The sequence below is a fragment of the Periophthalmus magnuspinnatus genome, chromosome 1 (genome assembly GCF_009829125.3).
Source record: "Periophthalmus magnuspinnatus isolate fPerMag1 chromosome 1, fPerMag1.2.pri, whole genome shotgun sequence".
In the NCBI taxonomy this organism is placed as follows: domain Eukaryota; kingdom Metazoa; phylum Chordata; class Actinopteri; order Gobiiformes; family Gobiidae; genus Periophthalmus; species Periophthalmus magnuspinnatus.
Window position 1 is genome coordinate 19,174,389 of NC_047126.1, and position 14,526 is coordinate 19,188,914.

The 14,526-nt window shown below is 36.7% G+C and overlaps 1 protein-coding gene across 6 annotated transcripts in view; it reads right to left on the reverse strand.

The window, feature by feature from the left end:
- Positions 1-10,591, reverse strand: part of myom2a (myomesin 2a) — a 32,001-nt gene extending 21,410 nt beyond the window's left edge. For 2 of the 6 annotated variants that reach the window (XM_055225652.1, XM_055225669.1), the window contains exons 1-7: positions 9,826-9,921; positions 4,275-4,367; positions 3,722-3,860; positions 3,110-3,264; positions 2,411-2,503; positions 562-650; positions 123-161 (exon numbers count right to left, since the gene is read on the reverse strand). In XM_055225652.1, coding sequence (XP_055081627.1) covers positions 123-161; positions 562-650; positions 2,411-2,503; positions 3,110-3,264; positions 3,722-3,860; positions 4,275-4,315 — 556 coding nt within the window. In that variant the 5' untranslated portion in view covers positions 4,316-4,367; positions 9,826-9,921. Of the gene's footprint in view, positions 1-122; positions 162-561; positions 651-2,410; positions 2,504-3,109; positions 3,265-3,721; positions 3,861-4,274; positions 4,368-7,184; positions 7,316-9,825; positions 9,922-10,466 lie in introns of those variants that run through there. The other 4 variants (XM_055225645.1, XM_055225665.1, XM_055225648.1 and 1 more) reach the window with 4 other exon arrangements.
- Positions 10,592-14,526: the final 3,935 nt, after the last annotated feature.

The window sequence follows — 14,526 nt, forward strand, 5'->3', positions numbered from 1 at the left end:
AGATTATCTCTCACATGTTCAAATTCATGTCTATTTTCAGACCAGTGTCAATAAATATCTGGAGCTTGATCCAAACTAAATTTAATAAAAGATTTTCAGTCATTTTAACATATGATACTGACCCAAACCAAGATGGCAGGGCTCTCCAGATCCACTTGCTCCTGTGAAGAGAGAAACCACCATTAAACAATGGAATGCTGCTGTTTTCATTACATTATTATATAAAGAGTGATGGAAATCACAACAAATACAAATAACCATATTATTATTCTTATCTATGAAGGCAATTGTTTATCATCATTTAAAAAGGTTTGGAGGTAAGTTCATTATAATTATAAGAGAATACTATATATTATTTGCTAAATTTTTTACAGTTATTTATATATTATATGTTATATATAATATAGGCGCAATAATTAAAATAACAATCTACTAGTAAAACAAATGGTAAAACAGGTAGTACAAGTCATTTTAAATTTGATAAACATATATTTGCTGGTCTTTTTATAATTAATTCTTTGCAGTGTCTTATGTCATCACCCACACTATAAATAAACTTACTCTTGACAATGACCATTGCCTTGCTGGTCGTGGTTCCATGTTGGTTTGTGGCCACAGCGCTGTATTCAGCCGTATCACTCACTGCACACCTGCAGAACACACACGGGGATTGTATAAACAACTTCCAACACACGTCACAAACACACTTAACAGTGATCAGTTGTTTTAAGAGTTGCCTTCTGGGGCAATAATATACTGACCATATATAGCACTGTTACGGCCCTAGGCCTTAAGTTGTTTTTGTTGTTTGTATTTGTGCATTATGTTTTGTCTGTGTGTCTGTCCAGTTTCCCCATAATAATGGCTGTTGGAGCCCTTGGCGGTGATTGGAGGACTGTTTTCCAGCTTGGCCAATCCTGGGGCCCACCTTCAGCCGCCTCCCACCAATTTAAGAAAATTCGGGGCTCTTGTTCAGGGCTGCTGGCCTGTGTGAGGCCAGTATGCCATTTAGTGTGTCTCGTTTGGTCAAGTCACTATGAGGGTAATGACTCTGTTTCAGTACTGACTGTTCGTCAAGATTTGGTTTTGTTCCTGTAAAATTTGTGTTTTAGTTAACTTAACCTTTGTTTTTGTTTAAAGGTACTGTTTCTTTCAATATATTTTAGTCCCCTTTTGTTCAGTTTACCCTTAACATCCCTGTTAATTAAATAACTTCTTAAATTACCATTTTCCATCTATTAAACTTTACATTACTCTAAGCTTTGGAGTTTTTTTAGTTCATAGACACATTTACAAGTCTGTTCTTTGTCAGTTTACATTGTTCTTTATCTGTACATGACTTTTATTGCAACATAAACTAAGAAGGCATGGCCAGAAGGGAGCAGTGTCATTGAAGAAAACTTGAATTGAGACCAAAGAAACACGACCTTCAGCTATTTTAAATGGACTTTTCTCAGCTTTTGGCGTCATAAATCAGACAAAAAATTTAAGGATGTTTGTGAAGCATTTCTACAATGTTAAGGACAGTAAGTCAAGAAGAATGAGGCGGTTTTAGAACTAGTTTGATTGATTTGTGTTGAGATTTGAAGGGGAAAGACAAGTAGAGAAAAAATAGATAAGGGAGAAGGGGGGTCGAGAGAAAGAACTGCAGAGAATAAGAGAGGGGAGAGAGAGGAAAAAGAACGGAGGGTTTTCAGATAGGCAGGGAGAGAGGGAGAAAGAAAGGAGAGAGACAGATACAAAGGGAGAGAAGGAACGAAAGATATGGGGGAATAAAAGAGATGAGGAGGTAGAAAAAGAGCGAGGGGGAAAGACAGAGATGGTGGAGGGGCAGAGAGAGAGAGCGAGAAGGAGAGAGGGAGCAGGAGGAGTGAGGTATTTGAGGCTTGAATGACGCAGAGGTCAGCACTTGACATGAACAGCTGATGGTCTTCAAGATGACGAATAGAAGGAAAGAGCCAAAGCCTGAAGCCGGTACAGTGCCCCGGAAGGATCAAAATGAGTGTCACATTTATGTAACCTCCTGTTTTTGGTTAGATATTTTTTGTGATTTTATTCCAATGTGGTGAGATTTCATGTCGTTACAATTCAAATGGCCTCTATAATATTCATCACCATAGCAGGAGATCAAAATTCACAAACTAGGAATTTGCCTCAACATACTAAGATAAAAAGGCATGCATAAAATAGGGTCTTTGAGTAAAATACACATAAATACAAAACATATAGACAGAACAGTGCAAATCTAGCAGTGCAAATAGATCAAAATTGACTGAACAGTGCATATTAATACCTAGTTACCCAGATAAATCAAGTTATTCAATTATTTGACTATTCAGAGGACGATGTGGAAAATTCTGCTAATTAACTAAAGCTATACGGGCAAGGGTGTGTATTAACGGTGTTTTACCTGCTAATAATCAAACTGTGGACTCCATATTTGTTCTCAATCTTGTACTTTCCAGGAGCGCTCAGAGGGTCGACCGGCACACCTCCTTTGTACCTAAATACAGAAGGACACATTTAGAAAACAATAAAGAGCAACACTTTTCAACAACCAATAGAAATCACATAAAGCACTGAGGGCGATGACAGATGACGACCAGGGTTACAACAACAAAAACAACATTCACTGTACTGTATTCCCTGTACCACGGAGGAAAGATGTACTTAAGATGTAGAGCCCAAAGCAACTCTGAATGCATTTTAACGCACATAAACTTTTTCATCTGTAAACTTAAAAAAATGACTAAAATTGGTAGACATAGTTCAAAAAGTGTAGATAATGTATGATATACTATTATGAACTAAATTAAAGGCACTGTACCTATTTTAACTGTGAAGTAACTAGCTATGTATTCAAATCCAAGGTTACTCCTCACTTTCCTAACACACACGTAGCATCCAAATTATTCACTGTGATGAGTTTACAAATGCTTTTCACACCAAGGCCAGAGTAGAGTTTTGCTGTCATGGTATTTCTAACAATAACTAGCATATTAACAGCCTTACTTCCTGGTTTGCAGACAATAAAAATGCTTAGTGTAAATGTACTGGAGCAAAACAAATTGTACTTTATTACAAAGCGTACATCCCCTTTAATTAATACCATTTGACGATGGGCCTGGGGTTTCCCTGCACGGTGCAGAATAGTTTCACTGGAGTCTTCTCCCAAACGGTGTGAGGCCTCAAAGCCACCAGGAAGTCAGGCATTTTCCCAATATCATCCAACAACTCTGACCTCTTAAACATCTTCTCCTTCACCTGAGAAGGCAAAAGGTACAGCTCAAATATGATGTGTTGGTGGTCAGTGTATGAAAAGTAACTCTAGCAATAAATATCCCCTCTTCATATAATGACTTCAAAGGATAACTGATAAACACGGATTTTATGAGTCATGTATTTAAAAACTTTTTTTTAATGGGGTTATTGCCTTATTAAAAGAAGGTGACTAGAGCTAGAGAGAAATTAGTATTACCTCTGGTATGACAATGGATTCACATTTGGAGATTTTGTAAAATTGTCAAGAACTGATGGCATAAGGGCCAATATTTATGTGCAGACAACAAAAAGGCATAAAATACCATCTATATAATTCAATATAATGTCAAAGTGGTTATCATGTGATCACTTCAAGGTTCAGAGTTATGAGGGCTCTTGATGCAATGACTTTTGAAAGCCAAGTATTTTTTGACCAAACTAAAGGGTACCCCACACAGACCTCTTTCTGGATTGCGATGTTGTCGACCTGGGCCTTGGTGGCCACCCTCATGCGGTGCAGCTCCTCCTGGATCACGGCCAGACCCCTCCCCACATTAGCAGACACGCGCTGGTACTCGGGGGTGGAGTCATCCTGGGACCTGAGCGCACAAGAGGACATTTAAACACACACAGAGGAGGGAAAGGTGGTTTTCAGGCAAATCCTTTCAGAAGGATAAAAGATAAAATATTTTACTTTTTTTTTTTTTGCACTAATGCTATAACAACAGAGGGCCGTTGCCATGCCAAATCCTTTTGCCAGAAACCATGAATACAAGTTCTTCAAATCAAGATGTAACTTATGGTGACACATGGTGGTGATATTATTATTATTTTGTAACATGGCACATAATTTAATTAATAAATACATACATAAATAAGCATGATTTATTGAAAATGTAAATATTATAAGTTATGTTACAGATCATGGCTGATTTTGCATGTAAAAGCAGTCCCAGTGCATATATGTGGTGTGTGTGACCTCCGTATTGTCTTACATGCCAGAAATAGCTCACCTCTCCCGAAAGGCCGGGACGGTGTAGGCTGGTTGTGCCATCGCCTCTGAGGCCTGGGACTCTGTGCTCTTCTGCTTGTGACTGACTGATTTCCTGGTTAATAAAGAGTAATTAAGAGTTATTATTACTGAGATTACCACACAGAACACTATGACAAGACAGTATTCACCCCAGTGAAGCAGTTAGCAACATCTGACACCAGATTACCTCAACTAATATATTCCGACACAGAAGCCAGAAAAGCTACATTTTTGGCTTCAATCTGTGTGCCATTTCTGAATATTGGTAATTAATACATTTGTTGTAATTTTCTGATACAAGACCCCATTAGCCATTCTCCTGAAAAGATTTGAGCTGAGAAAAGGGGGAGCTAGTGCCATATTATTTAGGTAGTTATCCTTCACTTATCTAAACTTGACCCTAAATGTAACATACTAATCATTTAATTTATGTTACACATATAAAACTCCAGAAACATAAAAGTCTTTGATCTGTAGCCCTGGGTCTAAATGTGGGTCAGTATACTTGGGAGAGCTCTGAACTCTGACATCAGACTAAAACCACTCGATCCAAGATGGCCGCCGCAGACAGAGTTTAACTGTAAGAGCCAGCGACAGTTCAGGGCTATGAGGATATCACTGCATCACTGTGATGACTACAAGCAAATAACACTAATACTAACATAAACCACTACTATAACTGCAAGTATTAGCAAGATTAGTGGTTTACTTGTGTGTAAATGTTTAAACTGTCATTTTTATTGTCTTTATTTTGACACATTTGTGTTATGCTAAATGTATGGTAAAGGAATATTAATATTTGTCTCACCAATTCATATGATTTAAAGGTGTAGTATGTAACTTTTCTACTGAGGGGTCCACTACCTGTTTGTCTCCATCGAGATATGGCTTCACCCGAAATGTTCCACCTTAGGTCTTTAAACATATCTGTTTTGGATTATCTATTATAATAGACGTATCTATTAAATAAAACATATTTTTATTTCTTAAAAATAAAACTGAAAAACATGCATGCACGAGGGTTAGCCCACCACAGTAACTTGGGCAGTAGACAAGCAGGTTGTTGACCCTCCACTAGAAAAGTTACATTCTGCACATTTAAAATTCACAAATTATATATTTCTTATGACACGACTAAAAAGCAGTGCTACAAAAAAAAAGTTTAAGAAGCTTTTAAATCTTGTCAGACTTTGTGGCAATATAATACAAAATGATGTCTTTGTCTGATAATACATAATCAGTACCATGTTCGGATGTACTTTCCCTTTCTTCTTTACAAATCTGACCCAGCAGGGCTATTGTAGTTGTAGGCCAAATCATTTTATAGTGTTGGTTTATAAAGAGGAGAGGTTTTGAACTTTTCTGAATGTCTGAAATGAAATTATCATTCATCAATTATCATTAATGATTTTATTAATTTTATTAAATTACAGACATTGCAATTCAAGAATATAGACAGAAAAAATGAAAACAAACAAAATTCCAACATAAGTCAAATATCAGTTGTTCTCTACATCTATAAGCTGCTTTACATTGCGAGCCATCGTCCAGCGCGGTGAGAGGAGCATGCAGCAGTGAACGTTTTATGAAAATGATTTTAGTGGAAGCCGCAGCCTGGAGTCAGTGACAGCCCCATAAGCTCTGAGCATTAGAGCAGATTACAGGCAGATACTGAGGCTCAGGGAGGTGGGACTTCATCCAAACAACAACTAACAAGTACATATAGTGATCATGATTAGGACAACAATCCCACTTACATTTAATATTCCAATGTGTTATCATTTCAGTCCTTAATGGTTTAATACAGTATATCACGCATATTTAGACCACATTTTATCTAGAAAATGTGACTTTTTAATATTATTTTATGAGTTGTATTAGGGGAATATCAAACTGATCAGAATCCAGTATGAACACTACAGTTATTGAAGTTAATGCAAGATAGGACATATGGCCCAAGAGACACTGTCTGATTGCACATTCAGTTTTAATTGACATATATTTTAGCACTATAATCAATCTCAAACTCTCATCTATTGCTTTTGACAGATATTGTAACACTTATAACTGCACTTTATTCTACACTTTTAGTACCTTTACCTTAATAAAACATGTGCAAAGACTTAATTCTTAATGAACAAAAAAAAACACAAGATGATTCAGGCCTAATAACTACTTGATAGTCACTCCTAACCCCTTATTAAGCAGTTACTAGGTTAAGGTTAAACTATATGTTCATTATGAGTTAAGTATTTTTCACAATTGATTAAGGCTAATTAAAATGTTAAAGTCTGAAACTGTATAGGCAGAAGTCCAGGTCTAACTTTTTGCGGTGATAAAATATACCCAATGGCAAATGTTCACAGCTGTTGCAAAGCTCTTTACTGCCAACACATAGGCCTGTGACGATATATAACAGATGGAACAATCATTTTTTGGGGGTCAATATTTATTATGGTACTTTTAGTTTGTACTAATGGGAAATATTTGCTTAGTTTTCTGTTCTATGATGAGATGTACAAGGTTGAATGGTATGAACTTCTACGACACATTATAGACACAAACTAACTGCTTAAGTGTTGCATTCTGTTATTCATTTACAGTATTTCAATTTTGTACATTTAGAATACTTTTTGGGGGATAATTCTGCTTTATAGTTTGGTTTTCAGTCATCAATTATTGTCTATATTTACCTCAGCAATATATCACACTTCAAAAGTTGTTATCGTGACAGGCCTACCGACACATTGTCTAATACACAACTCAATGACTTCAAATACAGACACCAAAGCCAGCCTAGCTCCTTTCCATAAGCAGCATCAGCCTGGGTCAGCCTGGGTCAGCCTGGGTCAGCCTGGGTCAGCCTGGGTAAGCCAGCAGCCCTGCGTACCTGACCGTTGTTTTCTGAGACACTTGTTGAGCCATGTGGTGACAAGCGTAATCAGTTTTAACATGGCTTACAAGTTTCTTCTTATACCACGGTATTATTTTGGACTCCATAGCTGGATGTTTCTTTGGGACCTGATGAGAGCCACCGGAGAAACCAGAAAATACATATGAGAAACAAACTAAAGAGCTAGAAATCCTTGGTTATGGGAACAGTGGTTCTCAGACCGTCATAGGGGTTATTGGCATTGCAGGTTAAAGGGGATATATTATGTACTTTTTATACTATTACATTAATTGTTGCTGCTAAACTAGCGATGTTACAGATAATATAATAATTTTAACATGCTGCTGCCGTGATATAATGTGTGGTAGGGGAGATGTGTGAGTGAATGTATGATGGGGTTAGGAGTATGTTGGGTTGGTTTGGTGGATTACTGTAATAATGCAAAGTTACACTCTTGCTTGATATTGATAAAAAGTACTGTTTTAACCATGGCTAAGGCACATGTTTCCTAGTTTAGATATTCCTCTTTGGATCAGATTTGGTGGTGGTTTAGGACCACTTTAATCCCGGGGTTGACTTGGATCCATATGGTAAATAAAACCAAGTTACACCTGGTTTAGGCCTGGTTTAGTTCTGGTCCAGCCCTTAATCCCAGATTAGGACTGGTTTCCAATGAGTGAGAAGTCCTGATTTATTCTTGATTTGAATCTGGTTAAGTTCTCTTTTATTTTGTTCAAGTTAAATGTTTTTCAGGGATCATAGAGTTAAAAGGTTTGAGAACCACTGCTCTCCCAACTATTGTCCTTGCTTTGCTTTATGTAGTAACTAAAATTATAACAAGGTGCCTATTAAAGTAAAAATAGAAAACCAAAGAAAAAAAAAAAAATCAAAAAAATCAAAAACAAGTATGTTAAAAAGGTTTTGAATTATCACAATAAGAAAAGCTGCCACAGTATTCCCTTTAGACAAAGCGCTGCTAAGAAAAACAATGGTACGTGCTAAAATACATGATGAATACATTCAGTTCATGTTTTCGGGTGCAAGTACATTTTTAGACATTTCTTTGACTCGGTACATTCAGCTCTTAGACAAAAATGAACAAAATGAGGTAAACCAGGATGTCTCTTTAATAATATGTTCAGTTCTGTTAAAATGACAAGCTCAAAAGTCTCAAGTAAAAGACTGTCAATATGGGCCTGCAAATTGCTAAACAGTGGATTGTCCGCTACAGAACTATGTGTATTGATGACTAGGGATGAAGTCTAGATTTAGTAGAATTTAGAAATATTTTTTAATCAGCCTTTTTGTGGCCTACTAGACTATATACTTTTCAATACTACATACTAATTTTGCATAACTTCAAAACAGCAACTGCCATTTTCGATCCATCTCCCATCTCTGGTGTCGACAGAAAATTAAATAACAATGGCTCAAAATTATAGTGTGTTATACTCACTACTGTAAGAAACTATTCTTTGACTCTCCACACTCTGAGGTGGTAATATGCATCTGAAGCCACAGCTACCCTAAGGCTGAATGATTGAAACAGGGCTGTCAATCCACAACAAGGGCTTTCTAACCTCAGCCAAGAATTTAAGGACTGTACAACAGCAGATGTGAAGGTGGGAATAAATCACTAACCCTCCGGTTATAAAACAAATGCTTTACCACCTAAACCACTGTCGCCAATTGAAATTAATAAGCCTTAACACTGTTTTATAATGGCTATAACTTCAACTATTAAACTGTAAATAAATGTGGCTGGGGCAGACTAAACTTTGGATAAACTTTTGGATAGAGGGTATTCATAGACATTTTAATATTTATTTGCTTTAATCACTGCCTTAAAAGTCTGGTGTCGGCCCTTAGGCTATTAGCATTACCAGTTACCAATTAGCCAGTTCTTTATTAATAGGATTACTCATTTTGTGCACTGTCTATGTAACTTTTCTGCTAGTCTCCATAGAGACGCTATTGCATTGCCTAGAATGTGGAACATTCCATCACCAGAAAAGTTACACAGTACACCTCTAATCTCAATCATGTAAATCATACTTTTAAAATCCTCTCCTCTTCTCCCCATAACCTTCTTTTCAAGCAGAAAACCAATTTATAAAACATTTAAACCAAACTTTATGTAACAATTAATCTTAAACCAGGACAAGCCTGTGTCATTTCTGAAGCAGCCGTACAGTCCCCACATATCGCCACCAACCACCAGAGCCCATGTTTCACCTTACAACCACACGCTATGAATAGATTAGCACGAAGCAAGTCTCACTACAAGAGCAGAAATGAACTGAAAAAGACATAAGCTACATGGGACTGATGGACTTAGCAAACTACGACAACAATAGTGCAAGGTAAACATGATCCCATAGGGAAAACAATAAAATCTATTCTTTCAACACATTTCCTGACAAATTACAATAGGTCAGTCACCCTCTAATGCAGTGGTCTTAGGAGAAAAGCGCTATGGGATATTACATGCATAAAAGAGGGCTTAAGTGCCATAACCAGCTGTCCTATACTGATCCCAAACATTTATTATCAATCCAAACATGTCAGTAAACCATTAAAATACATTGAACAATTTCTGGAGCAGGTTTAAAAGGTAAAAATACAAAATTGGACTCACCCTGAGAGATTAAATGAGCGCAAAGCAGTGGTAGACCAGCCTGGTGCCTTGGGAAGCACTTGCTGATGTGTCACTGTAGGAATGCTGTTCCCCTTCCACCCCATGTATGGATGCACTCACAACTATATATAGCATTTACCCCCCAAAATTTACACTCATTTCACACTTTGGGCAAGAAGTGACAACTGTGAATATGGATACAATTTTTTATCTAAATATTTTGAATTTTATTTGTGTGATTGGACATCATTTGTTAAGACTCAAAGACTTTGATTTGCTTTCTTGTAATTAAAACATGGGCAAATTAATGCTTCTGAAATTGCAGTGTTGCATAAGGCAGAAATCACCAACATATTTTTTATTTTTCCAATTACAAAACCCTTAGACAATTAAAGTAGTCCAGCAAAACTAAAAGCTTCATTATTAACAATTACCCTTTTTGCAGTTGAAAATTAACATGTCAGTGAACCAATAGAAGAAAATCCTTTAAATTAAAAGTGGGAAAAACAAAAGCCTTATTAAAATTGTGAATCATTACTTAGTCCCAATTTATCGATGAAGGAAAACGTTGAAGAAAAGATTACACCAGAATATCAATGTGGCCAGTTAAAATAAACAGTAACAAAAAAAAAACACCTCACCTTTGTAAAATTGTGAAAAATTCAACAAAATAGTAAAACAAAACTTTAAAATTTCATTGAGTGTATTTCTTTCTTGCAGGTCCCAGAGACAAATACCCCAGAGCCCTTTTTAGGTTTTCAAGACGCCGTCCTCCTCAGTTCACACTTGTCGGCAGAAGTCAAGACTATTTTTAACGCACCACTGATACTCTGAGACCTCCAATTTTTACAGTACAAGACCACTGTGCCTAAATATACCCAGCATTCAAATGACTAAAGCTCTGTGGGAAAGACTGGAGAGGAAATAAAGAGCTTCAGATTCAGAGGCAGCTGCATTTTGCTTTTACAGCCTCCAAACTGACAGCTGCCATGTTGCTCTTGACTTTGTTTAGATTTACAAAGGTGTTAAAAAGAGGAGTGGTTACTTATGCTATGGTACATTTTGATAAACTGATACTTTTAAATCCAATATGTACTCCTCTTTGAACACATGCACATATTTCAGTGCTAGTAAGGTTAGCTGTGTTGATCTGGAATGGTATCCACTGAAATTATTGAGAGGAGGGACTTTAAATTTAGTCAGCACAGCACCTGACACAAACAAAATGTTCTGTCAGGAAAATGTACGGTTTCTGCTCCACACTAGAACCCATGGGAACACAAACAGATCAGTGGGAGACATACAGGGTGGATTCTTTTGAGTGTAAAACCTCCATCCTCATGATAATCCATCTTGCACCGCAAGGTTATTTTGTATTATTTGCGTTTGTGGAAAAATGTTAATGTTTTGCCCTTACTTGCACTTGGCTTTCAACTTTGATATAGTTAGTGGTGGTATATTTTGATTGTCAGATCAGATAAGAGACCACACTTTTTAATAAAACCTCATTTGAATTGATGTATTTCAGTACCTTCTACTTCTTTCTGACCAATTATCATCTCCAGAAGCTGGCTCCCCCTGGTGGCAACTTTATAAATTGTCCAAAATGCTGAAAATTACTACAATAAAATATTGTGTTACTTCTGCTAACTATCCAACTTTGTCCTTTATTATTAGTTTGTTCATCAATTATCTAAATATTAAAATAATTCAGTTTTGACCATATAATTCCATTACATTATAGTTACAATGTGTAGGCCTGTAATACATATTTGTCAACTATTTCCACTTACTGTGGAACTAGTTGAAAATGAGGAGGAAAAAAACAACAACAAAACTATTAAATAAACAACTAATCTTGCAAAATCAACTCCCCATTTTCATGATTGCAAACTTTGTGTCCTGTCATGTTTCAAGGTATGAATAGTCCTGCCCTCTAGTGTCCAAATTGAAAACGGCAGGAAAATGTTCGCTGATGATCATGCAAGTAAGTTATTGACTAAATTGGTAAATAATCATCAATCAAGTATATTTAGGTAGAAAAAAAACTTTAAATTTCTGGGGAGGATATTCCAGCTAGTTGTCTCCATGGAGATGTTATTGCCTTGAATGTTCTACAGCATGGCATTAAATATATTTATCCTGTATTTAGTTAATCATAGGTATTTTAAGCGGGGGAAAAAAAAAAAAAAAAAAAAAAAACCCACTGCGAGTGGAGTTGCCTCTTCACAAAAATGTCTATAGAACTTGGCCTGGTGACGTCACATGCTTGTTTCCATTTGAGATAGACAACTGTAATGCCATAGTGTGGAACATTTTAGACAAGCAATAACATCTCCAGGGAGACAATCATCAGAAACGTTACATAGTGCATCTTTAAATATTTTTTATTATAGACTTATTCATACAAAACAGCAATAGTAATAATATACATGTTTTGATATATTTTATCTCCAATGTCAGATCATGAACTAGCCTCCTGTTACATGGTGCCATTTTGAAGACTGGTGACTATTCAAAAGATATAATATTTTGCATTGGATTTTTAATGATTCAAACTTTTCATCATTGTGAAACCCATGAATCGCTAAAATGATGGAAACTGTCCTTGGACAAAGTGTTTTGTGAGAGGACATGCCTGCTTTGGGTGGTCACTGTACGTAGAGGGTATTGTGAATATGTGACACATTTTGGTGAACTTCCTGGATTCCTGTGTGTGATGACCCCTGACCTCTGACCTGTTTGGAGAGCAGCATAGAAGGTTATCAGAGCATGAGGAGATCATAGGCAAGAGGCATAGGAAAGTTTTAGGGGGAAGTGGGTCAAATGCAAACAACTATTTGTCCAACCAAGTACAATGCCTGACTTTCAGAAGAGATTCTGGCTATGGTTGTTTAATTGAGGTGATGTGGAGGGAAAACAGTGTCACTATAATTTATCAGGCTCAACATATTTACTGAAGCTGGAGTATATTTTGTGTTTTGCCCCAAAGAGTATATTGTAAAAAACTGCAATTTGTGACAAAATCAGACCACTGAGTATTTTAATTTCTTCAGACATGTCAAATGAATGATGCCAATAAAAGAAAAATATGAAATAGGTATAGTAAGACTGTACTTTGGAACATTCTTCATGGAGAGAAAGCCTTACTGTAGAAGATCGTAGCCAAAGGAACACAATTTCCATAGAAACAAGCTGGAGAAGGCCAAATATGAGTCAGGTTTCTGGAGACAGTAAGGATGCAAATTTTCACACATGGAAAAAAAACAAACATTTTTTTTAGACTAACATGTTATGTACTGGGGATTTAAAAACCTGAAGGTCATAAGGGAAGGTTACAGAGTGGACGCCATGACACCTGCTCCATTTAGAGTAAATGACAAATCTGCTCATTTCGGGACAGATCCAATGAAGAGAGAGTGTGTGTATTCATTCATGTAAAAGACCTCGAGGGAGAGGGGGAAGAGAGAAAGAGGGAGGAGAGGAGGAAAACCCTGAGTCAAGAAGAGTTAAAGAGGAAAACCAGGACGGCATGAGGACAATACGTCACAGAGTCATGAGGCTGTGATGTCACTGAGCTGCAAAGGGAAGGGGGGGGGGGGGAGAGAAAGAGAAGGAGAGAAAGAGAGATGGGGGGGGGGGGGGGGGGGGGGGGGGGTAGGCTGAGGTTATTTCAGGTTACGTGCACACAGTGTCACATCTAGAGGTGTGAGAACTATTGAGAAGGTGTATACCAAAATTGGTCTTTAGAAGGAGTCTATCACGATTAATACAACACATCTAAAAAAAAAAAAAAAAAAAAAAGAGAGAGAGAGAGAGAGAGAGAGAGAGAGATTAAAAACTTGCTAGGGGCTGATCAGCTGTGTGGTAACTAATGAAATAAACTGTTAAGTTATTAAAACATTTCATAGAATTTTGTGTTTTAAATGTGCCTTAGACTGAAAACAACCATGGGGTGGATTTAACTGTTGAGCACCATATGGCACCACAAGTTATATTGGGGTCATTTGGGCTGATTGTTTATTGAATTTGTCAATAAAATACTATTTAAGGAGAATCTGCAGTTATTTTCATGTCAAGTATGATCCATATTGCAATTTTCCACTTTCCACAGTCTGTCTGCACTGCTCAGATGGGTTTAAGTAGTAGTTTAGACAAGTTGGTCTGATAGTCACTACATTTATTCTGTTTCACCGGAGCAGTGGTGCACAAATCAATTCTAAAATTTCTCATAACAGAGTTTAACCTTCATTTATGAAAGGTTAAATTAATGGATCATAAGACTGCAAGATTAATCACAATAAAATCAAAACTTTAATGGACACGGTTAGCTAAGCAAAGCCAGCAGTTTTTAAAGTAACATAATTTCCTCTACAAACAAAAGTCTTATTACTTAAGACCTACCAACCCTGTAATTTAGATCTACAATCATGTTGAAATGAAATGTGATTCTTGTGATTCTTGTATTAGTTTGTCTGTCATTTCAGTCTTTTTGTTAATTAACCTGAACATGTTTATGAATGAAAACTTTGAACAGAATAATATTATTAAAACATAAATCACAAATTGAATCACAAAGCTTGTCATAAAAATCACAATTAGATATTTTTCCCAAATGGTTCAGCACTAGTGAACATTTTGAGCTGTGTCCTGTGTGGAGTGTTTCTTTGAGGAGCTGACAGTGAAGGCCACAGCAGATAA